Source organism: Mycteria americana, chromosome 4 (genome assembly GCF_035582795.1).
Source record: "Mycteria americana isolate JAX WOST 10 ecotype Jacksonville Zoo and Gardens chromosome 4, USCA_MyAme_1.0, whole genome shotgun sequence".
NCBI lineage: Eukaryota > Metazoa > Chordata > Aves > Ciconiiformes > Ciconiidae > Mycteria > Mycteria americana.
Window position 1 is genome coordinate 14,688,158 of NC_134368.1, and position 25,750 is coordinate 14,713,907.

At 38.4% G+C, this 25,750-nt stretch overlaps 1 protein-coding gene across 2 annotated transcripts; it reads left to right on the forward strand.

Annotated features, from left to right (window-relative positions):
• The first annotated feature begins 190 nt into the window (after window positions 1-190).
• LOC142408600 (uncharacterized) lies at window positions 191-24,775 on the forward strand. 2 transcript variants are annotated; one of them, XM_075499170.1, is made up of 9 exons: window positions 243-310; window positions 691-715; window positions 859-2,904; window positions 3,758-3,859; window positions 5,553-5,699; window positions 10,286-10,462; window positions 12,723-12,779; window positions 22,751-22,993; window positions 24,105-24,775. In XM_075499170.1, exons 3-9 carry the CDS (start codon window positions 916-918, stop codon window positions 24,492-24,494), a joined length of 3,105 nt encoding a protein of 1,034 aa, XP_075355285.1. In that variant the 5' UTR covers window positions 243-310; window positions 691-715; window positions 859-915; the 3' UTR covers window positions 24,495-24,775. The 2 variants fall into 2 exon arrangements, with proteins under 2 accessions (XP_075355284.1, XP_075355285.1); XM_075499169.1 differs by having other exon boundaries at window positions 191-310; window positions 691-2,904.
• The last annotated feature ends 975 nt before the right edge of the window (window positions 24,776-25,750 follow it).

Sequence of the window (25,750 nt, forward strand, 5' to 3'; positions counted from 1 at the left end):
TGTTTAATGTCGTGCTTATCTCTGCATCATTGGTGATGTATGCTTCTGGTAGAGAAGGTAGTTTTGAGCGTACTTTCACTAAAATACTTTTCTGTTCAAAACAGCTGGTCAGATGTTTTTGAGTTTGTTTTTCATGTAACTATCTGGGAGTGGCATTACACTTGTCCAGTGCTTTACCATAACAGAAACACTAGGATGTAGCTGTGATGGGCTAAAGCAGATGGAGGAGCTACCAGAAGAACTTCTACCAGTTTTGGAACACAATTCCAGTGCCTTTGCAAAAGTTGCTGATCTAGCTGAGATTGAGCAGGTGAGAAGAAAGGTTACCACTATTCTTGCTGTCATTGTGCACAGTGAGTCTGTGAATTTTGAGATAAAATGAAGAGTCGGTGTATTTAAAGATAAGTATAAAAGTATCTTTACATCATAGCTACTGAAGATACTATTCAAGATGAATACAGGTGTGCATTAAGAAAATGATTGACTTATTTGTACCTTCTTTGTATCATTACACTCATTGCAAATTTTAAATAATTTGAAAACTTTTTATATGGAAATGTTTTTTTCTCATCTCTCTGTAATCAAGTATTTTATGGATGAAGTGAAAAATAAATTATGGTTAACAACATAGAATTATATATCTTAGCTTATATTTTTCAGTTTGAAACATTTCTCTTTTGCTGTTACCAGGTCACCCTTGGAACAAAGAGGGCAGGTACTCTAGAAGATAGTTTCACTTTATTCAGATGTACCCCAAGTTATTGTGCAGCAAGACTGCTTCCCCCTTGCTCTGAGAAGTTAACTAACAATGAGACAAGTAAGGAAACCAAAGAGGAAGACAACTTTTCTCTCTTGAAGGAAAAAGCTGTAGATCTACCAGCAAAGACGTTCCCTGTTTCTGTGGTTGAAGCTTTGATGAGGAAGAAGCCCCAACTTACCTTGTTAGAACCTGAAAGCTACCACATATCAGCTGTCACCACTGTGAAGAAAGTGAGGAGTTTGGATTTCTGTGAGGCATATACCACTCCTTGTCCTGATGGCCTCTGCCTTGTTGCAGAAGGAGGATTTTCTGACAAAGCTTCTGTACTTCTTCGTGGAGAGATGCCTTGCACTGTGACTGAAATTTTCACATTGTTTCTAGAAAAATACAACATGGAAAAACCTTGGGAAAACAAGCAAATTCTGCCAAAAAGCATAAGTGAAAATAAATGTCTGGATAAAGTTGTTGATGATGGAAAGTATCACCAAAAAATCTTTAGAGGGAGAGCTAAAGGAGAAGAAATACAGAATGAGGAAGACCAACCACAACAGGTGACCTGTGTTCCTGAGGAAAGTTCTAAAGTTCTGAATAAAACTGAATTGATCAGGCCTGGGAAGCAAGGAGTAGAAGTCAAAGACAGCCTAGGTAGCCTACAGGATGTCCAAAATTTATCTGTTGATTTTAAAGTCTTAAAGAAGCATTTTGAAGGGAGCCTTGAACTAATGGAGAAACAAGGAAACCTCTCAGAAATCTGCATCTCTGATGTGAATAGGGTATATAATGGAGAAGACATAATCAAAATGGAGGAGAAAGGAGAGCAACCAACTCACCAAACAAACCCTTCCAGCAATATTGGCCTGAAAGAAAAGAAAGACCAGACCCTGAAACTATGTGAACCAAACGAGAAGAATTTCTCATGTCAAAAAATAGCTGCTGAAAATGTGCAATATGCATACTCTCAGAAATTTTTTTGGTCAGGGGAAGAAAGGTATCCACTAAACACATTGTCTCCTATGCAGGAGAGGGCTGTGTGCTTAAGCAAACTGTTTCTGCCAGGGAGCAATTTTTATGAGTGTTTCTGTCATCTGTCACCACTGGATGCTGGTAATGAACATAATGTGAAAATATATGCACTGGAAGAAGTGGTGGCTGTGTATTCTCAGAGGATGTTTCTACTGATGCAAGAGAATGAAAATTACTCAAAAAAAGTCTGTATATTACAGCAGGAGAATGAGAGATATGCTCAGATGATGTGTGCACTGGAAGAGGAGATGGATGCATATTGTCAATACATTTTAGCGGTAGATGAAACTAACATTGTTTCATTCCAAAACTTACTTAACGAGAAAGAAGTTGCTGGTGGATCTTATAATGACTTATCAGAAGAAAACGCCCTAAGCCCAGGAACATTTTTTGTTGAAACCTTCTCTAAGAACCTCTCATGTGTTGAAGAGAAAAATAGGAATTCTGAAAAAGACTCATTGACAATTGCATTAAATAATCTTCCCAGGAGTGTTTTATCCCTGGATGGAAGGAAAACGAGATATTTCCAGCTGCTTTCTGACCTGAGAGAAGAAAGAAGCAGATGCTTCAAAGAAATAGCTAAATTATTACAAGACAAGGAGAACTATGTAGCAAAATACAATGAATTAATACAAGAGAGAGAGGGAAATTTACAAAGAATATCTCTTTTAGAAGGTGAAAAAGAAACTTTATTGGGATGTTTGGCAGAGGTAAAGTGTGAACAAGACAAATACAGGACCTTGGTTTCAGAACTTCAAGAGTGCAAAACCAGCTGTTATCAAACTATTTCTGATTTACAGGAGGAAAAATGTATACTGGAAAGAGAAATAGACAGAATCAAGAAAGAAACTTCAGAACAGTTTGATGAATTTCAGAAAGCAAATTCAAACTTTATTTTAGAAAATAGCAAATTGAAAGAATTAATGTATTCTTTGGGTTTCACCTATGAAGAGCTGAGAAAAGATAAAAGTTTGGGAACAAAGGAAAAGATAGTAAAACTAAAAGAAAGTCAACAATGTCGTCTTAAGCCAAAGAAAGTTGAAACAGCATGTAGTGTAACTCAGACTGAAGAAGAAGGAGTTCTGGTTATAGACCCTTCAAACTATTTCCCTGGAAAAGAGGTAAATAATAACAATGAGGAATGTTATCAAGCAGGATCTTCTAAAGAAAGAGGGAGATATAAATGCCATTTGGAGGACAAAGCTAAATTAACAAAGCTAATTTGGTAGTGTTAGGTTTACGGTTGGACTTGAAGATCTTAAAGGTCTTTTCCAACCTATACGATTCTGTGATTCTGTAACTTGGTAATATAGAAAATGTTGTAACCACCCATGTGCTGGAGATCTGAGGTGCTCAAGTTAACTTTGAAATAGAAGGCAAAATACCAGAGAGGTTTTTTCTGAATGTTGTATTAGAGAATTTTAAAGTGATACAGCAAGCTACAAAGTTAAAAATAATACTTAAAAGAGTGCATTGTTCAGGCATTTTTTAAATTCTTGTCTTCTTGCAAGAGTAAAAGCTTCTGGTAGAGCAAATTAATTTTCACAAACTTCTGTTATAATGGTGAATTATTCAGGGTTGTGAAACAATCATGTCTTACTGAAAAGCACGCACATGTTCACTTACTAACTTTTATTCTGATAGGGTCTATTTTTTTTACTGTTTTGATTTTTATGAAACATATGCCTAAAGACAGGATCTTTACTTATAGTGGATTTCTCATCCATGTTTTCCCTCTGTAGTCATGAATCTTACCCCACAGTGAATTTCTATGGAGATTACTATGTTCTTGTAAATGCAGAATTATTACTTCAGTTGAGAATAATCATCAGGGAAATATTTATCTCTAATATCTTGATTTTATGCAAATGTTTTTAGTAATTTAGATAGAAGGAAACCATATATTGTTCTGTAAAAACCTGTGTGCCATTTTGTATGGGTGAGAGGAGTCACGTCTTTCTGTTGTGTATGCAGGGCAGCATGTTTGAAAGCTACAGTGTGATGAAAGAGCAAGTCAAAAAGGCAAAAGAGGAACTAAAAATACAGCAAAAGGAATTAGAAAAATCAAAAAAAGAGGTAACCTCCTACTCTCATGTAGTTCTGAGGAGTAAATTTGTTTTCTTTCTTGTTTTCTTACATGGCTGTTCTTCTTTCTGCCAGGATTTAACACTTTTACAAAACAGGGAAGTCTCTGATCTGCAAAACCAAAATGTACCTCTTTGGTCTTTCAGTTAAGTGATGAATTGCACAGTCATTCATGGTTGGCCAGAACTTCAAGTGAAACTGCATTCCTCCGGCACACTTTAACAGAAGCTGAGTGCTTAATAAAGACACACAGGACAAACTGTCTGCTGTGGCCATCTCTGGGCAGGATGCTTCCCTACCCCTCACTGGGAATGAGGAGGAGTAGAAGGCAGGAGAAGCACTGAGGACTACGGCAAACCTGAATTCAAAGTAGTTTTTGAATGAGAGGCAAAATGATGTAAAATCTGACACTGTCCAGGGGTCTTGCTATATCCAGTGATGGTGCAAAGCATGCACACTGCCCGTTCTCTCGACATCTATGTAGTAAACACGAAGTCCAACACCACCTTCGTGGACACTTGTTTGGATGGCTAGTTCTGTGCCTGTGTAAAGTAAATCTGCAGTTTTAATACCAACCAAAGAAGCTTTCAATATTGTGCCTTCCTGAATGCATTAGCTTTCACATTCCTGTTTTTTATCGAACAATCTCCACTGCATGCTTATCTAAGCAGAAATGTATTGCTTTTATGGCAAGTGTGTATTTATGGGGCTGTTTTATGCAATAACAGGCATCACTCAGAATCCCTGTGGAAAAACCACTGGCAGTAACAAATGTGTTGAGTATATAAAAGAGCAGTAGGATTATACATTATGGGTGTACATAATGGTTGTCCTTTGCCAGCTCCTTTATAAGACTTCCCAGATTTCAGGTGAGGCAACTGGAATGAAGGGGTGGATTTATATGAGTGATGGATGGTTAGGTAAGGGCTTCTGACCTTGTAATATGAAGATGAAGAGATCGTTTGATTTTTATTTATTTTTTTAAATCTGATTAACTTGGGTCCTTCTAATCCTTTTGTGTGTTACCAGGAAGTTGTGTGTTACAACAGCTTCCTCAGTTTACTTAAAAGAATGTGAAGCCTTTGCTTTCAGAAGGGAGAAGCAATGATCTCTCACATGAGGGAGGGAGCTTGCTGTCAGGCAACCAGCTGATCTACTGAGTGTTGTGGGGTTTTTTTGTTTGTGTGTAAGGGGAGCAACTGCATCCTAGAAGAAAGATAAAGGTGAACATATGGAGGGTTTTTTCCCTCCTTTGCATTTTTCATTTTTGACATTTCTCAAGAAGATTTTTTTTCCCTAGCTGATAAAATCTTACTTCCAGTTTGCTCTGAGGGCTTTCAAAGACGTAGTCTCTGAAATTGTGTGTGCATTCACCACTGCTTTTTTTAGCTTTATTCAGAATACTCAAGGTACCTTCAAATTTAGAAATCAATTTAAAAATTAATCTATATTTCTGCATAGCTCTGGTTAGATATGTTTCTATAGGACTTACTGTAAGAGTCGTACTCATTTCTTATAATAAGATTACAGTGTATTGTGTAATTCCATTTATTTTAATCAATTTACAGCAATTTAAAACTTGTGATGTGGAGATCAGACTCAAGTCCATGGTTGTAAGCTGGTATTGAGAAATGATGCCACTGCTAGACTAATTATACTCAGTAATTTTGCTTTCTTCCGTTAGGCTCAGAAGTGGTACACAGAACTTGGCTTTGCTGAAACAAGATACGAAGAAATCAAAACTCATTTGACACAGGTTCTCTCAGAATTAGACCATCTTAAACAAGAAGTTGGGGACAAAATGCTTGGAAAGCAGCACTGCAAATTAATGGTATGTATATAAATGGAATGGAGAAAAGCATATTCCTTTGGAGGGAGTGTTTTGGATGCAGAGACACCCATTATTGTTATTGGCAATAGATTTGAAGCAAGTATAGAGCACCTAGAGCCACTGGAGCTATAAACTTGAAAGTAGGCAGATATTATGCAAGGTAGACCATCTGTCTACAGGATAATCAAAGTCTGGGCTCTGCATGGGCATTATAGCCACCTCCATTTTTTAGGAGGACTCTTGTCCTGCTCTCTCTAGGCAGAGTTCTTTTCTGAGGCATGGATTTTCAGGTGGCCTTAATGAAAGGGGTTTCCCTTCAGTCCCCTCTGCCTTTCCTGCTCTGCAGTTGGAGAAGTCTCCAGTGTTTCCAGTATTTGGCCTTTGTGCCTTCTAGCCCCAAGTACTAGATTTGGGCAAACAAAATGAAGTTGTGATGCTGGACATTTTGTGGAGCAACTTCTACTGCAAGTGAGCAGGTGGTGTGGATTAATGGAGAGTCAAGTCTGTAACTGATGCATGGAGCTCAAGTATGTATCCTCCAAATCCAGAAAATCTTTCTATCACATGGAGGAGAGAAAGTCTCATTGGAACGTATCTATATCACAGAAATTCTGGTTTTGTTGTAAATGAAAGCTTTTTGAAATTTCAGGTGGCTCTGTGTCTTGATAAAGTTTTTATGTTTTCCACCAAAATGAAGTGTTTTATGGAAAGATTTGTAATTATTGAATAATCTCCTGGAAGCAGCTTTCACAAAGACTTTTCAGCTAGCCTTGAAAATATTTCTGTCCTCCTTGACAGAAAAACTGTGAAGGAGAAATATGCAACTTTTATCAGCTGGAAAAGCAATTTTGTAGCAACCTACAGTATTTGCAAATTTAGTTTGAACAGGTTAGATAGATATGGCTTTGGAAGAAAATAAAAACACATTCTGGAAAATGTGAAGAATCTGGGCTCAGTTCAGTTCCCTAAATGTCACTCTTTATCCCATTTAAATGCCTTAGGGCATCCTAGCTGAGGGTGTAGCTGGCCACCTGCAAGTCCTATGCAGTTACTTCATATTAGCTTGTACACCCTACGTGGCACTATGTGCTGATGTTTAGACAAGTGAATTCTGACTGTTAATTGAAAATTAACCACAAATTTTTCATATCATTATGAAGTATTGGCATGTAACATCTTAAAACAATGAAATCTATTTCAATTAAGAAGCAAAAACTCCCAAAATAAGCAGAAGTGGTGTTTTGTTTAGCTAACACTTAAGCTTTTGGGGGCATTTTTGGGCAATGGAGCTTTAACCCTTTTGTTTGGGGACAGTCTGGGGCAATTATTGCTTATTTAATTGGTCACTGAATTAAGATGTTAATTATTTCTGTGACTCACGTGGGAATAAAATTCATCAACCTTGACAGAATGTTTGTACACTGGAAAAAGTGCAGGTCAGCTGTTCCTCTGGAAAACCCCCCACTTTTAAATCCCTCCAATAACTAAACTTTTCATGTTAGTGTTTATTAATCAGTAGTATATATTTACACAATATTGTGATGTTGTTTGATTTGGATCTGACTTCTTCGTCTGATTTAATTACTTGTCATAGGGGTAATGTCAAATTCTTGAATACACCTGTGTCTTATTCTGGGGTCAAAGATGCAGTAGATGTACACCACAGGGCTGGGTTTATCCTTCAGTTACACTATTTGATGCTGCAACTAATTATCTGCATGACTTAAGTCTTAACAAGAGGATGTTGATTTTATTGGCACAATTAAGCAAGTAGTACAGATAGAAAATAGAGTAGATATACTTTAACAAAGGTTGTGTCTGTATTTCAACAATTCTCTTTTATAATAAACTTTCTAATATACACCAAGCTGTCAATAGTGGATTTGTGTGAAATTGTTAAAATATGACTTAAGTTTTTCTAGATTAAAAAAAATAAGACTTTTTGGCACGATTATCATGATTATCAACGATTATCAATGCTTATCATGATTATCATGCTTTTCTAGCATCATTTTTCTTCCTGAAGGCAGTTTTGTAGACTGGTAATCCTACTCTTATTTCAGTTAGTTGCCACCCTTGTCCAAAAGTGGTTTTCATCCCACAAAGTTATTAATAAACTCTGATACAGTAAATCACAATAATTTATGCTTTTTCATGTTCTAAACTTCATTTTCTGGAAGACCTCTGTCTGCGATGCTTGAAAGAAGTGAAGATCTGAGCACTCTGGATCTAGAACCCGAGGCTGGGAGGTCTTTGAGATATGATGTGTTTTGAACATGTCTTTTAGGACTTTGTACATATTTTATGTTGTACAGCCCCCAATGCCCAGGGATCCTAGTTCTCAGCTGAGATTCCAAAAGGCTGTCATAATATTATACACTGAAAATAAAAGGGAGCTAAGATAATATACTCCAAGATTACTGCTGGGACTCTTTGTTTCAGTGGTGTTGCTATCAGGGGAAACACCATTTAGTGTAAGAGTATTTGGGGAAATTTTCTAGGATGTTGAGGTGGCCTTCTGATCCGTGGTGCTGTAGTAGGAGTTAGGAGAAATATGTAGGTGAGCAGGAAGGGAGCAGGGTACTATTTACAGCTTTGAAAATGAATACAAGAATTCTGGATGAAATGCACACAGTAGATCAGGTGCCAGGCTTCCCCGGTGAACCACTGACCCCTGTCATGGCCTGTAGCCAAAAAGTCATATTCCCTCTCATTTTCTCATTGAGTGTTCAGGCAAGCACAGCACACACAAGAAGATGAAGATTTTATTTTTGTTTTTAATGTTTAGGCACCAACTCCAAAGACTGGAGATCTTGCCAGGTTTTATAAGAGTGCAGTGTGTTAAATGCTACGCTTTGGTTATTTCCCAGTCCCAGCTGCTGGGTCCTTCACCCTTCTGGAGCTTGACTACACAACACATGGTTACTGGTAACTGGGACATCTGACAGAGTGATCATAAATAAACCTTGTATGCCTCATTTGTGCTTTGAAACTACAGAAAACTGCTAGCAGGTCAGCAAAATGCAAAAGGAAAGAGGGAACTTCTCTCTGTCTTTAACCACCAATTAATTTTTTTATTTCCCCACCTTGTTTTCCACTAAGCATCTTCAGTCAGGGAGCGTTTCCATTTTTTATTTAACATACTTTTTGTGTGGGAAGGAAGAAGATGAGGAAAATACCATGTCTCAGACTCATCCTCAGGCTTTTATCACTGCAACCCTGGTCTAATCAATCTTGATGTGTCCAACAGTTGCTATTGTTCTTTTGTCTTAACGCAAGAGGGAGCCAGAAAGTTTGGTACAAAGCATGCACGACTTACTTGAATGCTGTGCATAGAGGACTTGCTTCATTAGGAAGAACAGTATGAAAATGTCATATTTCTGGTTTTATCTGTGTTGCAGTGATGTGTTGCAGCCAGAGTGACATTCAGTTTGCTGTTCTCTATGAAACGGTGCCTTTAGTAGGCTGTAGTCACCAAGGGTGTCAAAGTTGGAATGGCTGTCAGAAAGCAAGGGAAAATTAAACCCTGTTGCTGTGCATCATGGCCGAATATTAGCTCTTCTCTTGGCTGTATCAATGATAATGACCATTAAAATCAACCCATCTTCCTGCATGTTTTGTCAGAAGGTTATATGGTTTTACCATAGTATATCATAGGTCTGACTAGAATTTTTAGCTTAATCACTGAAATGTTTAATCTTTTAGACTTGCTTATAAACCATGTTCTCAGAAATCTTGAGCAGCTGTGTGGATCAACTCAATGTTTTTTAATATAAGTTCGCAACAGCATAAATGTTTTTCACAAGACTTTCTTCACCCTCAGATTTTCCTTATTCTTAGACTATATGTTTAATCTGATAATATCACTTCTAGGAGCTGACCTTATGATGCTGACCATCAATCTAAAGCTCTCACTAATCCTTTGAATCAAGTGTATGAAATTGAAAACAAAATTGGAGAGTGGGGGAGGAGGAGTTAAATTCAGAAGCTCCTCCTTCCACTTGTTCTGTACCACTATGACTGCATTTTAATGTAATAAATATTTTCTTTTTAAATATTTTTGAAATTTGTACTTAAAATCTGATTAGTTTTATTAATAATCTTCCAAAACAAAAATGTAACGGGGAGAGTGGAATTTGCTCTCTGAGATAAATATATGTGGAAAAACAAGGAGGGTATTATATAGCAGTTGGAGCAGGAGACTGGGGACTTTTGAGTTCTGTTCTTACTCATTGTGTGACCATAGGTTGGCCACTTAATCTGTCCATGTCCCAGTTTCCCCAGGTATGAAATGATTATAATACAATACTTACCTTGAAGGAGCATTGTGAAATCCCAGTCCTACATCTGCTCTCACAGGGGATCAAGAACTCCTTGCTCATAAACAATTTTAAGATTAGTACAAGATATTAGTGCTAATAAGTTTATGAAGGTTTGAACTCATCTGTTTCTTATCAGCTTTTTTTTTTTTAATGTACAAGGTAGGTACATATATTGATTGAGAAGTTTTGTGCTCTAAAACATGATTGGGCATATTTTCATTATTTTATACGTCTAATTTGAAAATCTGTGTATTTGCTCCCTAGCCTGTGTATGCTGTGAAAGATGGCCAGGAAACAGAGGAGAATAAAATAGCCAATAAGAGATTACAGCAGCAAGTGCTGACCTTAAGAGCCCAGCTCAGGGACCAGGCTGCATTACAAAATCAGTTCCACGACTTGCAGAATGAAGTGGAACTCCTTCAGGCTCAGCTATGTGAAAAGGTATAATAAAGCTGTTTTCTGTGTGCTTAAGTGGGTGGGCAAATCGGAGTTTAGACTTCAGATTCTACCTCTTTCTTCTCAAAGGAGAGAACCAAAATAGTCTTCTTTCCTGGGAATGAGTCTGAGGATAATTAAATGGTTTGCAGATGTATAAAAGTACCCCTGACTTCAGAGGAATAAGGAAAAGATGTAAACTGCCTGGGTGGTCAATGTTATGGAAAGATGATAGACTATAATAAAAGTTGCTGCCAGTCTCTGCTATAATCCCCATAGCCTAATGCAGGCAAAGTGGTGCTGAAATTCTCTGCAGAGCCACCTCCTTGGCTTAAATTGTCAGGATTTTTAACATTCCCGACTTTCTTGCACTATATCAGATTAGAAAACACAGTGTACTAGCGATAGAATTTTCATAGAGTTTTTTCTAACTTTTTTTAATCCAGCTGCTAGGGTTACACATTAAGAGTTTCATTAACACATTTTCAGTTAGGTGTGTGGTTTGGGTTTTTATTAATTGACATAGTTATTCTGGTCAGAGCCCCCATGTATACATAAGTATACTTATATGAGCAGTTTTTACACGTGCATTGTATTTCACCTGGCAAACCAGAGCAGGTACAGGCATTAACATTTGCAAAGCTACTGCCTTACAGTGTGACAGCAAAGCTACTCCTGTCAGTGTGACTAGAACTGCTGAACTCTTGGGTGGAAACAAATTCCTGCTAGGACTTTTTTCCCTTAGATTTTGTTTCCTATTTCTTTGGAAACTATTTTTCAAAAAGGGGCCAAACTGGAACTGCCCATCCAATTTGTGAGCCAAATTGGAACTGTCCGTCATACTCTGAAACAACTAGTAAATGGCATTTTCTCAATAGTATTCTTCATACCCTGATACAATGTGTAGAACATGCTTCTCCTCTGTCTTTCCTCTGACATACAAGAGACGATTTTGTTCTCCTTACTGGGTGCAAATTTCATCCTACTTCCTCCATGGTAAATCCAGCCGTTATACAGTTTTGGGGTTTTGGGGGGCTTTGTTTGTTTGCTGGTTTTATTTGAGGTTTTTTTCCTAGCCTTGTCATGTGCTGTGATTTGCTTTAATCCAGTCCTGTATGGAAGGTTAGTGGCTTCCCTCACGCATTGATTAGGATGCCTCTTAGCAGAATAATGGTGGTAAAATGGAATTGTTTTGTAGTGTCTGGTGTCTGTAGTGATGGATGGTGCATATGAGATGGTAGGTGAGTAAAGGGCAAGATGTGCTATCCATATAAATGGGCAACTCCTAACTGTTCTGTTGCATCGGCAAAGTGTTTTGCTCCATGCCTCATCAAGAACTGAATGTCAGCAGTGCAGGGACCTATTGCCAGCTTTTTCTTTGTTCCCTCAGTGCTAGTGCATGTCTCTCCTGTCCTGTCTACTACCTTCCTTCCCAAGCCCACAATTTATTAGCTGAGGACCATGCAACCTCTTTCAGCATAAATGAATTCTCATAAAGGGAGTCTTTTTTTTTTTTTTTGATCCACATAATATATTTACTTTAGGCTTTATAGAAATACAAATTGTCAAGGAAAATGAATGCAAAGGAATCTGTACTTTATTGCCACATAACACTGTATTGATTTGTCATAGAAATGGATTTTACCTGGCAGGATACTGTATTTATTCTGCATAATCAGAAAGCAAGTTTCCCATGAATAGTAAACATTTTAATCATAAGGTACAGGCTAGGTCATCCGGCTCAACTCCTAATAGAGGACATGCATTGATCATGTCAGAGTAGAAAGTTGTTGATGTTCACTTTTCAGAGCCTGCTGTGGAATACACATTCAGAAAATTCCGCCTTGTTTCTTGCATTCTACAACATAATATAGATAAGAAAAGAGATAACTTTTCCCCAAAAGAATATTTTGGAAGATTCACAGAGCAAATGGGAATACCAAGGATACCAAGGATACCAAGTCTTTAATGTGATGCTGCTTTGATGAAATAACCTCACTGATATAGGGCTCTGTCTAAAAACATCCAAAAGCATTTGGTAATACATAAGACCAACATTAATGCTAGTAGGGCAGTGTTTGTGTGCCAGGGCCTATCCGTGTACAACCAACTCCTTACATGGTTTCATCTTGCTTGTGATACAGTCACACAAATATGCAAAGTGTACGCCTTGGAAGTCAGGTCTAAAACAAACAGCAAAAAACTGCTACAGTATTTAAAAATGACTCCTGAATAAATTAACGCAGAATGTTTTTCAACCTTTCAGGAAACAAAACTTCAGAAGAGAAAGTCTGAAGTGAAGTTGATGCCAGCTCCTTTGAAGGTACTGTATTTTCCTGAAAGCTGATGCAGCACCTACAAAAAGGTGTATCCCATTGCTTACAGGCTTCTGCGTGTGTGCCTGCCTTCTGCAGCTGCCCCTGACTTAGCTGTTGGCTACTGGGCTTTAGGCAAGGGCTTGCTGACATTATTGCTACGGGTACTCTTCAGCCTGTCAAAAGGGTGACCTTGCACACGGAAAGGGAACGTCACTTTCCAGTTTACCTGTGCACATGTATTGCTGTTGCAGGGTGCAGAGGCACCTAATGGCACAGAAACATCGGAATGCATTCTATAGCTTTGGGTCAAAATATGTGAAATTACAAATCAGATACAAAATATAATCTTGCAGTCTCATCAGGGAGTGAAATCAGTGTATATGTGTTCATGCCGCATAGGCTAAGCCGGCTTGCCTCACCTGAAAGTGCCAGGGAAGGAATAGCTTCATTACCAGGATGCTTAGCAGATTTCACAGGCGAGGAATTATTAACTCTGCATTTGATGAAGAGATGAAAAACTCGGTGAATGGCATGGCCCTGGCAGAGTACACAGTTGCTTTTACAGCCACGTGTGATCAAGAGGTGTTTGTACTTCCTTGTAGGATCCTCCCATTTCCACTATTGTATTATGTCAGTGATTATAAAGTGTTTAGTGAGACTCAGTATATAGTTATAAAATATATCTCAGCACTTAATATAAATATTGCTTCAAGCAAGTCAGTGGAGTTGGCTGTTTTACTGCTGTTTTGATCAACGTTTAAATCTTCTGGAGCTTATCACAAAGTATGTCAGTGCTCCATGCAAAAAACAATTACCCGATATTTTGACAAAATATCTAGCCTAGTGGATAATGCAGCACATGATACAATTTGACTTTAAATATGAATTTTGCATTTTCTTCTTTCACAATGTATTATCACAGATTTCTGAAGAAATTAGGAAAAAAAGGTCTAGAATGAATCATTTTAAGATTTAAGTCAACTCAGGGGACATTCATATTCAACAAGGAGTTAGTTACTTGTGTTTCACTGGCAACAGAAAAGTGTTCAAATGGGATATGCTCTGCCTTACACCTGGTGCTGTTCGGCATTATCATGAATAGCTTGGATGCTGGGAATATACTTCATATTTTTGGGGTAGCACCTACGTGAAGACATTCTTAAGGAATCTGAATCTGGCAACCTGGAGAAACAGGAATTCCCTTATAGTACTTCAGTAATCTTTAAGCAAGATCTTTGTTTTCCTTTCATTTTCTCTCTCTTATTATTTTAAACAAAGCCTGTAAAAATAGCCAAACAATATTTGGTAATGTTTGTGTCAAGCATACTCAAGCAGAATCCTGCTGGTTAAAAGCGGGAAAAAAAAAGTGTTTTGCCTTACACATTTGTAAAATATTGCGAAAGTGGCTGCCTACCACAGCAGAACACGGAACATAGGTTCATACTATTTTTTGTACTTCAGCTAATGCAATGCACTGCAAAGTGAGTACATAAAAATAATTTATTTTTCAATGGCATTGACATCTATTTTTCATCAGCAGAAGTAGAGATGCTCACAATGGACATATAGTATAGTAAATCCACAGGATTATTTGTCTGATTATTTTACACTTTTACACGCAGAGTGGTATTCTGTGTCACCCTGAAGAAGCTTATTCTTCTAGTGTTATTAAATGTTGCAAGCTATCACTCAGTCATACTTGCTTCTGTGGCAAGAAATAATTTAACTGCATGTTAAGGAAAAGGTAGATTGATTCTTCACTGTAAATGGCATTCAATTTCCCTGTAGCAATTAGGAAAATAAATGAGAGTTTGCTGGTTCATAAACATTTTTCTTTTTTCTTTTTTTTTTTTTTGGCTTGTCTTCTACTACCTATGCTTGACTAGTTGAGGTTTTATATGCTTTGAGTTTTTTATGCTTTGGGTTTTATGTGTCTTCATATCTACATATGCCATCACCCTATCGCAAGCAGTGCTGTCAATGTAAGATGAAAAGGCAGCGTGGTTGCAGGGTGGGACGGGGTTCTGTGTCTGGCTATGTCTCCTTTGAGTATGTCAAGTCTGGGTCCACCACTGTCTCACCCAAGCTCATACTGAGAATTAATGTTTTATGTGACAGTAGTTAGGAACTCATCTGTCAGAAGGGAGATAATACTTCACTGCCGCCAGATATTTTCTCAGACATCGCTGTGATATATGAGCATTAGTGGAAAGCTTCCCAATACAATAAATATCAAAATACTGTGCACATTCACACTGTCTCCCCGAATGTCTAATTATTACAAAACTTAGCAGCTCCAACAGGAGAGAATTAGATTGAATCTATATTCTGATGGCCAGTGAGTTCATTTGCAGTGTAGAAGCCCCACATTAAATTCCCTGCTTCAATAGATATTTAGCTATTCATGCTAACTGGAGCACAAACCCTTTCCCATAGTATCCAGCACAGTAGTGGTCAGAAGTCCCACTTAGGCTCAGGCACACTGGGATTCAAGCCTGGTTTTTTTGGATCATGCAGAGAACAGGCTGGCTCTTGCTGGGCACCATGACACCGAGCTTTGGACCATTCTGGTCTGTGATAACTACTGTGATAAGTAATTCCATGTGTAACAGGGGAAACCTTTCCTGCCGAGGCAGATCTGTATGTTCCCGTGAAAAAATTAGGTTTCTATGGATCAGTTTTCCAATGGAAAACACTTCAGTGAGAAAATGTCCAAGTGTCACTACTCCCAATTTAAAAAATAATGGTTACAATCGCAAAGAAGAGAGACCGTTTCATATTCATGTGATACATTCCTTTGATTTTAAAAATCCTGTACTGAATTCTGTGCACATATGTTAAACTGAGCTGACTTTTCATCTTTGAGCATTCATTTTTTGTGTTTCAACTCATTCTTGCTGGAATTCACATCTCAGACTGCAGAGCTATGCCCAACTTTTACTTACATAAAACTCCTTTGAAAGCTCATTCCCTTCCTTCCCCTCAGATTTTCACTTCTAAATCATTCCTAACATTTGAACGCTTCTAGAGAAAACCAAGTGGATTGATGCTTTTGTTTTTTTCCTTCTGAAATTAAAGATTTGCAATTGGCTTTATTCATTTCTGGACGCAGTGACAAATGGAAGGCTGTTACACATTGGCAGCAGACTTGCCTGCTTTGGCTTACTGATGAATTTCAACCAAAAATTTGCAGTGATGCATGAAGGGCTAATCCAATGGCCTTTGAAGGGAAAAGGGACTGTGTTCAATTCAGTGCCCGGCCTTTTGTGGTGCAGTAATAAACTTTGTGCCTGGTTCTCAGAAGAAAATATATTTTAAAATTCTTTTAAGAACTCTTTTTTTTCATCTCTACATGGAATTAGATGTAGATTGGATAGATCTGCCCTAGCTGTGTGCTAGGAAGCTCCAGCTTCAGTGTAGGGCTTATGGGCATCAACAAGTTACTCGTGCTTAAAGACAAAAGTGAACTTCGGTTCTTTGCTCATTCAGGACACAACGGATGGTTGGTCAGTCCCTTCTGTTTGCCAGAAGTATTTTCTTCCTAATGCTCATCCCAATTAAAATCCTAAAACATGAAGGCGGCGTGATGCAGTACCAACCATCTTCAGAGCTTCTCTTCAGACTTCACTTTCAGCGTTCAAGACTCTGTTCTCAGACAGTACAAATCACTGTTGTCTCAATGGCTTCATTTTGCAGATTTGCTCTAAATGCAAACTTCGAATCAGTTTGGTTCAGCAAAACAGCATGCATTTCGAGTTTTATCATTCTTGATTATTTTCACAGCCCAGTGTTACATTCAAATGTTTTTGATTGAGAAATAAAATTTGCTTGAATCATGATTTTATTCCAGCAGTGTACTTTTTACTGAGGCCAGATATACACTGGAGTAATCTGTTCAGAAAAGAAAGTCAATTTGCCTTCTCTTAATATTCTTTTCAAGTCCCTGTGAAGAGGACTAGATTTTGAATTACTTTTCTTCACTATAAAACTGTACACCATGAAGCTCTTTATTTGTAATTTAGTTTAATTGAGTAATTTAGTGTAATTTAATTTAATTTTAGTTTGGTTTATCATAATAAACATATACTATTGCACAGAAGAGGTTTTATTTCAACTCTTTTTCATTCAGAGAAAACACCTGTCACTGTAGTGAAAGCAAAAATTGCGTGCAGGATGGTGAATAAAAGCTTCATCGTGTCTTTCTCTCAATTTTGAAAAAAAATAGCTTTTTGGAGAGCCATAGGAATGACAATGTATGCCTAATATGGACTTGAAATTTTTGGAGGCACAAAGAAGTTAATTTCTAAGCCTTTGTGATGTATTTTCCTTTTAAAAGACTTAAACTGAGAAACCATTGGAGCCCCTTGTAGTGGAGCGATAATAAATTTGAGCAACTGACGTAATTAAAACCTTGTCTTATGTTGTGTTTGGAAAATGAAAAGCATGTGTCTGAAGAGGACACATCCCAGGGACAAGGGCTGCCTCCAGCGGGTGCACGTGGCACTCGGCACAGTGCCGTAGCTGGGATTCACATGCCCAATGTCAGACACAGAATACGTGGCCATTTGGGGCCTTTTGTCATGTCCCATTTTCATCATCTTGTTGGAAAGGCCTTGGCCTCATCCTTCTTTTCTTGCTGTTGTAGAATTAATCATGGACATTGTTAACAGTGATTGTTTCTCTGCCTTTCCCAGTGGAAAGTACACAGGACAGCATTCGTCAACTGATGTTAGACACTCATGTTCACTAAACAGCTAACAAAAAGGACTAGGACTGGGGTTTGCAACAACTGGTTTACCTGGGTTGGTAACAGTGGGAAGCAAGAGAAGATGCTTCAGATAACTAATAGGAAATGCGAAAGAGGCGGCTCCACTTTTTTCTGAATTCAGGTGTCTACTTGCAGTTTAAGAAACAGGCTTTACCCAGTTTGACTTGCTTGAACATGAAGCTGTGTCCGTGCCGCTTTGATATATTAGAGAACCACACAGAGGAGCAAGAGAGCTTGGCTTACCCTTCACGTGAGCTCATACTAGCCAGTGCAGCTGAGCAGTATTTTGGGCCCTTTTGTCTCTCTTTTGGGCTGTGTGTGGAGAAAGAGGAGTATGTTCAATTCTTTCCCTCAGATGACTGAGCCAGCGTGTCCTGGTTTTATGTCAACAGCCTCTGTCCAGATGACTGATGGCTGTAATGGATAATGCTGCTGTACTCATTCACTTCAATTTCTCTTGTGCTGGAAGGCTTTGCCTTGATGATGTATTTTATATATTCTTTCCATAGTGGATCTGAAACCATTGTGGCTATTTGCCCCCATTTCTCAGGGCTGAGAGGGAATTTGTGCAAGGAATATAGGGATAAATGGTAGTGCTTTTTATTGCTTTTCATCGAGTCATCTTAAACCTTATGGATGGGAAGCTCCAGGCAAAGAATGTGTCCAGTGTAGTGAATTATTTGCTTTACAGAATAGGGAATAAATGTGCAGAACAGTATAGCTTAATCCTCCTTTGTATCAGGGGATTTCTTCTGAGATACTTTTTGGTAGAACAATACTTCTTTTTTTTTCTATTTCTACTCATTTCTTTGCAAGAAACCACTTACTGCTTTCCTGTGAATCATATTTGAAGGAAACAGGCCTGAAATAACATTCTCTGATGCTCTCCTTAAAATGATTTGTGTGTGGCTGGTGAGATCAGAAGCTTTTCTGACACTGAGGGTGAGATGTATTTCATGTTTGATGTCTGTACTTCAGACAGTCACGTCCGTGGTCTTTCTTTTAAGAGTCAGTGTAGAGAAAGAGATACTTACAAAGAGGTATCCTGCCCATTTTGGGTATCTGCTTTAGGTAAGGTGAGAAGAGTTGGAGAAGCTGGACTCCACTGGTTGTCAAGGGGGCCAGGAGGAGATACGCTTCGGTCAGATGAGTCCCATGCTCAGAAGGGAGAACGAGTTTAACTTTGGGGTTTCAGTCTTTTGGGGACAGTGCTGATCAAGACCAAGGGACCTTTCAGGACAAAGTTTTTTGCAGGAAGAGGCTTCTTTTTCTGACATTACAGAAAATGTGACTTGAATTATTGGAATTTCAAGGGGATGAAAGAGAGGAGATGGTGGTTGTTATTTAGTTGTTTTTTTAAAGAAGGGTAAAATCCATTGCTGACAGATATGTTATTTTTGACCTTCAGAAAGATTATTAAAAGTACTGAAGGGTATAAAATACAGATTAAAAACAGTTAAGGGCAGCCTGGCCTTTCCCGTGAAATAACTGATAAAGTTGTTCAATAATTATGTAAATGGCTGTTTGTACAGAGGGTATCTCAAGAATTTGTGGTGGCTGAGTAGATGGTACATACTCAAGGTTAGTGCAATTTTAAAGTAAAATTGGGTTTGGTAGAGATTTAGATCTGTTTCCTGACTGCATACATAATACGGATATTTTAGCAGTGGTTTTTGCTCTAATTCATGGGCAACAGTGTGCATTTGTCTAGAACAATAAATACAAGTAGAGTAACAGCCATGATTAAAAAAAGAAAAGCTTTAAAAGCTAACCTTCCTTTATTTTCTGATAAATGTTAGAATTAAGATAAAATCTGCAATTAAAAATATCCAGATGAACTAAAACATTTTATTCTTATCTCTGACACCACTGACTTTTTATTTTCATAATGTTGGGGGAAGGTGATGTTTGGTGTTTTTAATGTAAATCCTTTCTAGAACCTGGCAGTATGCAAGTGTACACTTCTTCAGGTTTGGTGGAATATCACAATTTGTTTCCTCCTAGGTGGGATAACATGTGGAAACTTTAGAGGAAAGCAAAAATATCAAAGAAAAACAGAATCAATATTGTAAATAAATAAATAAAAAATTTAAAAGGGAGTAATTAACTAATGGAAGAAATTAATGTCTGGGCATTGAGACAAAATGCAGGATTTTTGCTTCGCTACATCCATAGTGATATAGAAAATGTGATCATTAGTGCTTCACAGAGTCTTCTGAAACACTGAGGGTGAGTGCTTTTGAGAGAATCATACCAGCTTTCAAATGTAGTGCAGACCATACTGTGAAAACTTCGTCGGTGTGGTAGCAGCTTCACTCATCAGGGTTTGCATTAACCCACCTTTCTGCTGAGTTTCACTACTTTGGCTGCAGCAGAATTCAGTAATCCCGAGAGGCAAAAGAGTTTGTGAGTTGAGCAGTTGAAGGAAACAGAAGGAAAGGAAAGACCCTGCCAGGAGGTTATTTTTCTAGAAACGAAATGTGGCCATGTCACAGCTTTGATTTGTGTTTTTTCTGGTAGCTTTAGCAGCTCTCGTGCCTAGGAGGAGGACAGTGATTTGCCTTTGCATGGGTCATTGAGCTCCAGAACTTGTTCTGCTCCTGCTGACTCTCATCTATCACCAGGGATGCCTCTAACTGTGCTTCCTGTAGTGAGGAAAGTCTCATCAAATAATTTTAAATCCAATCTCTTCATGCCTCAAAACATTTCGGAGCTGCCTTTTGTAACCCCTCCATTGCTTTCAGCCAGCCAGCATTTTTTGTCAGTGCTGGAGAGATGCTGCACTCATAACCTTGTTTAGAAACGAAGGACTTCTTTGGCTTCTGTGTTTACAGGGGATCATCCAAATACATAGCTTTCACTTTCCAACTGGTCTATGCCTGTGATGCTAGGATATGACTGGGTATTCATGCCACCCTACCTAAATAAATGCTGTATCCAGATAGTGTCACAGACTTCCTTTGTAGTCAGTGTAGAGAAAGTAAGTCTTTTAGGGAAGAGCAGCAATCTAAATTATGTGCCCAAAGTTGGTCAATGTGAGTGGTCCTTCAACTCCTGGATGTCACCGTCTTGTTCCCTGGCCTGTTGATCGGCCGGAAGTAAGGGATCCAAGTGGTAGCTGCTATGGGGAGTGTCTCAGCTGGCCAAACATGCTTGCATTTAGTACTTTTAATGGGACCCATGGCCAGAATTCAACAGCATTGGTTCCCTCCTCTCGTGAGGGGCCAAGAACAGAAGGTGAAATGGCATCAAAGGCAGTGTTGATTGCTTGTGTTTAGCACTCACATTCTCTCAGGCACTGTATCCTGGGAGAGGTCTGTTCTGCAGCACACTGGGTCTAGCGACAGACAGGCACAGCCCACCCTCCTGACCCTACGAGCTGAATACTGGTGTGTTGGTGTACTTAAGAATCATAAGACACATACTTCAGGGAGCCCATGAACTTTGAGGGTCGCTTTGCAAGCAGGAGATGAGAGCGATGAGCTTTTTCAGGTCTGGCTAGCTTGTACACATCAACAGCTGGGATTCAGCGTCACCTCCATGGGACAGTACGGCACCACTGATACCTGTACGCTCTAACCCAGGCGTCGGAGCTGCTCTTGAACTGCTGGCAAGCAGCATGTCTCTCATAAAGCTCCACGGTGATCAGTCCTGCAAGACTTCTTTTCTTAGCAATGGCGACAGCTTACACACTGTACATTCTTCTTCATGCTGTCATAGAATTATATTTTGATGCATGAGCTTGTCAATAAATGCTCATCCTTTTGGGGGGTCACCAGAACAATCTTACACCACTATGGCATTTCAGAATCCTTTGATTTTTTTTTTAATGGACACAAGTGATGTAGCTAATGCTTATTAAAGATGTACAGAGGAAAACCAATATATTATTTTAAGCAAAATGTGTTTTATATTAAGTAACCATTCCTGACCTGGCATATTTATAGTATTTGCATTTCTGGAGCGTTTGCAAGAGGACTAATGACAATGAGGTGTCATAATAAGATGTATTAATTTTGGAAATAAATAAATAACTATTTTTAAGAACCCAAAGGATGAAACTGTCATTAACAATCTTAAATTTGTTTTTCTGTCCAATTGCAAGAAAAAATGTAACATTAATCCTGCAGCTTTAATAAATTCGTATTTGGATGATAAAATGCTGCTGCCCTGTGATAGTGATTTACGTTCAGGGACATCTTCTTTTCCTGCTTGCAACTGTTATGAAAAGGTGCATAATTCAACAACTGCCATTTCTCTCTAAATTTGGCTTCAGTTCAGTAAAGATATTCAATGATAATGTTTGTTGTAGTGTTAAAGTTGATTTGGAGATGAAATAAGATCAACTGAATTAGTATTTTTGTTCAGAATAGGAGGGTCTGCTTAAGAGTTCATGCAGTTGAACTAATACACTTTTGAAGTCTATTGAGCTTAACCTTCTTGAGCATTTGTAGGTAGACAAACCTGAATTTGTTGTGTAGTGTGGAGTGAGAGAATATATGTGTGAAAGAATCATGTTTGAAATTTTGAGATTCTTCAGGAGGAGACCTAACATTATGCAATTTTTAAAATTAGTATTTTTTTTCTACTTTTTATCTAAGTTTTCTTAATATTTCTTATAATCTTAATATAAGAAATATAATTTCTTAATAATTTCTTAATAATATTTCAAATTTTGAAACTGCAGATTTGCGCCAGAGGAGGTTTAGACTGGATATTGGGAAATTTTTCTTCACTGAAAGGGTTATCAAGCATTGGAACAGGCTGCCCAGGGAAGTGGTTGAGTCGCCATCCCTGGAAGTATTTAAAAGACGTTTGGATGAGGTGCTTAGGGACATGGTGTAGTGGTGGTCTTGGTAGTGTTAGGTTTATGGTTGGACTCGATGATCTTAAAGGTCTTTTCCAACCTATACGATTCTGTGATTCTGTGAAATTTTGGCTGTAGTTAAAGCTTAGAGATTTTTTTTGTTTTGGGGAAGAGTTGATGAGGGCAGGATTACTTTTTAGACAGATTCAGGAATGCTTTATATTTAAAATAGTTGGTATATATCTTTTTTCTTATTTTGGTCAATGTAGTTTATTTACATTTAATTTCTGTGAACATTTATTGTAATGAATTCATCCAAGTGGCTTACACTAATCCAAAATAAACAGTGTTGGAAAACTTAATCTAGCTTGAATTTCTTAAAATGCTGTTTTATCTTGCAGATGCTGCCTTCTTCCACAGACATTTCACAGGCCAATGGACAGCCACAGGATCATGAGACTTATGTCAAAGTGAACGGGATGACTGAGTCAATACCTGCAAACTCTCAGCAAGAGGTGGACAGCACCCACAGTTCTCGCATCACTCCAAACGTGTATGCTGGTTCTCCTGTTAAATTAACAAGTCCAGAGAGGATCATAGCCTTGCATCGAGAACTAAGACAAAACCATCGCAAAAATTGCCAGGTCAGCATAAATTTTCTCATCGTTTTTAGTTTAGTGAAATCTATTATTCTTGGTGGTCATTTTATAGATCCTACAGATATTTGAATGATTGCTTCCAGAGATGCACAGTTGATTGTTAGTTTAAACAAGCTAAGGATAACAAACGCTTAATGTTTTTCATTATGCATTTTCTTTCCCATTGTTTAGGAACGGCTTGGGGCTTGTAAAAATAATTAAAATGTTTTGTTTTCATCATGGTGTACTCTCTGGTAAGAACATCTTTGAAAATTGTTGGACGTTCAAAAAAATGTTGTTATGTTAATCTTGTCCTACCTTTTTTTTCTCCAATTCTTTTTTTTTTTTTTTCATGATCCAATTATTCCTATGCCCTGAAGCTCTTTATAGTAATTTCCATTAACTGCAGGAATCCTGTTAGGAACAGAGCTGATCAATTGCAATTGCATTTGTGACAGTCTGCTGCTAAACTAAACATGCAGGAGATTTCACCCTCTCTGAGACAACATAACCTCTCCGTAATTGTAAAGAAACAAAATTCAAGTATGCAATTACTGGAGTCAGTTAGCTAGGAGTAGTTACAAATATTATTCTACTGAATTTTCTTTATAATCTTGGATTAAAATAAATGTAATAAAACAAATAAAAGCATAGTTTCTGCTTTTGGCATTAATAGTTGAAAAAAAACCCATGCAAGATACTGAAATTTCCTTTTGGTTAAGAAATTTATTATACAATGAAATGGTGACTCAGAATTCCAATAACATGTGAAATCATTAAGTTATTTAGTGCAGGGGATATATGTGACAGTTCATATCCAGTTCCCTGATCATTTTCTTTATCACAGTCACATATAAAAAGAATCAATGAAAATATTGTCATAAAACAAAATTATTATGGAGAGCAGAATGCTAGTAGTTCTTTGATTGACCTGATCTTTGTAAACTCAGGGATTTTCTTTTTATATACATCATGTGAGCTTTAATTAAATCCCAATGAGAGCATGACACAGACCTACTGTACAATTATATGGGAAGCTACAGCTGAAATCAGCCACAACGCAGAGAGTGGCCTGGGACATCCAAGGCTATGTTTTCTTTTCTTCTTTCCTCCTCAGATACCTTCAGTTGTCTCCTCCAACTCAAAGCTGAAGGCTGACTGCAACCTGCCTGTGATCCACGAGGAAGCCCCTTGGCCTCTGCTGTCAAGGATGAAGGATGCACTGGTGCCTCCGGAGCGTAGTGCTTTCTGGGCCACGAAGGGGAGGGATCGGTTGTCGAAATGTGATGATGTATTTTGGGGTCAAATAGGAAATCAGCATGCAGGTGCTATTCCCCAGGGAATGAAACAGAAAAATGCCATTATGAATAAGGCATGGCTCTCGAGAGAAAAAACAGATGGCTCAACCTCAGCTACCACAGCAAAAAGCTATTTGTCAGATGTGTTGTCAGAAAGTAATAAAGGCCGAAATCCTGTGGGGAGAAATCAGCTGCACGAGAAAGAATAAAACCCGCAGAAATAAAACAAGGTAAAGCATCATAGCAATGTGATTTTCCCATTATTACAAAAGTATTAATCATTTTTAAAAACAAAGATATTTTACTAGTTAGCATGGCCTAGCAACTAGTTTGAGATGACTGGAAAATTTACATGAAAAAGAGCTGTGCTACTTTTTATGGTCAAAATTTCTTAGAACATTTGAGGTCACTTAAATCTATGGATTTCTCAGTAGCCGGGCTGCCTCCCCATTTTCTTTTCACTGCTTGTTTATGATTCACTTTGCTTTTAACTGAGACCATGGAACAATCTATTAAATCACTTTAGCTTTTATGTGTAACCCATTTCTTCAGTGTGCAGTGGCAAGTTCTGAAAGAACATCTGGCTTGCCTGACTGTTTCCTCTGGAACTTAAGGAAATGGTGTGTCATGGACTTCCTAGAAACACATTTTACAGAAATTTGGGAGAAGTTTTGCTGTTAGTGTTTCTTTAGTGTCTGGGGATTTGGGGCAGCAGAAGTGTTCAGGTTTTGGGGGGTTTTGGGATGGGGTTTTTTTTTGTTATCCTGCTGACCTACAGCAGAGTACTCAATATATTCATTCCTGTAGGTGGTAGTATTTGTAAAATAGCATCCTTATTCAAATTGCGGCTTAACTTGAGTAGTTTTACTGGACATGTTCCCGACCACTTTCTTCAGGTGACCACTTGGGCATCATGAGTACAGTAACAGCTGAGTTCAAGAGATGGATAATTCAGACTGCACCCTGTGCTGCCAACCCCCTACACCTACAATAGGGAGAAGTGAATGCAGTGCCAGGCCACCTGCGCTAGCACAGCTGTGACAGTGCTTCCTCGTAGTCTGGCTCAGAAATAGATGTGGTCTGGGCTGCATGAACCTTTGATGGATCCTGGTTATGGGAGGGAGGAGGGAAGAATGTGTCTGTGCAGGTGCATGTGTGCACTAACGCCGGTTGACTCTGGGAAGTTTAACTGAGCATGGCTGTAAATTACTGTCGTGGTTTCACCCCAGCCGGCAACTAAGCCCCACGCAGCCGATCCCTCACTCCCCCCCGGTGGGATGGGGGAGAGAATTGGAAGAGTGAAAGTGAGAAAACTCGTGCGTTGAGATAAAGACAGTTTAATAGGGAAAGCAAAAGCCGCACACGGAAGCCAATCAAAGCAAGGAATCCATTCACTGCTTCCCATGGGCAGGCAGGTGTTCAGCCATCTCCAGGAAAGCAGGGCTCCGTCACGTGTAATGGTTAC

Excerpts from the sequence above, each read along its gene's own strand:
- LOC142408600 (XM_075499169.1), top strand. The coding sequence starts at position 221 with ATGGAGGAGCTACCAGAAGAACTTCTACCAGTTTTGGAACACAATTCC. Across the intron at positions 2,905-3,757 it reads ACTATTTCCCTGGAAAAGAG|GGCAGCATGTTTGAAAGCTA; the intron begins GTAAATAATAAC and ends TTGTGTATGCAG. Across the intron at positions 5,700-10,285 it reads AGCAGCACTGCAAATTAATG|CCTGTGTATGCTGTGAAAGA; the intron begins GTATGTATATAA and ends TTTGCTCCCTAG.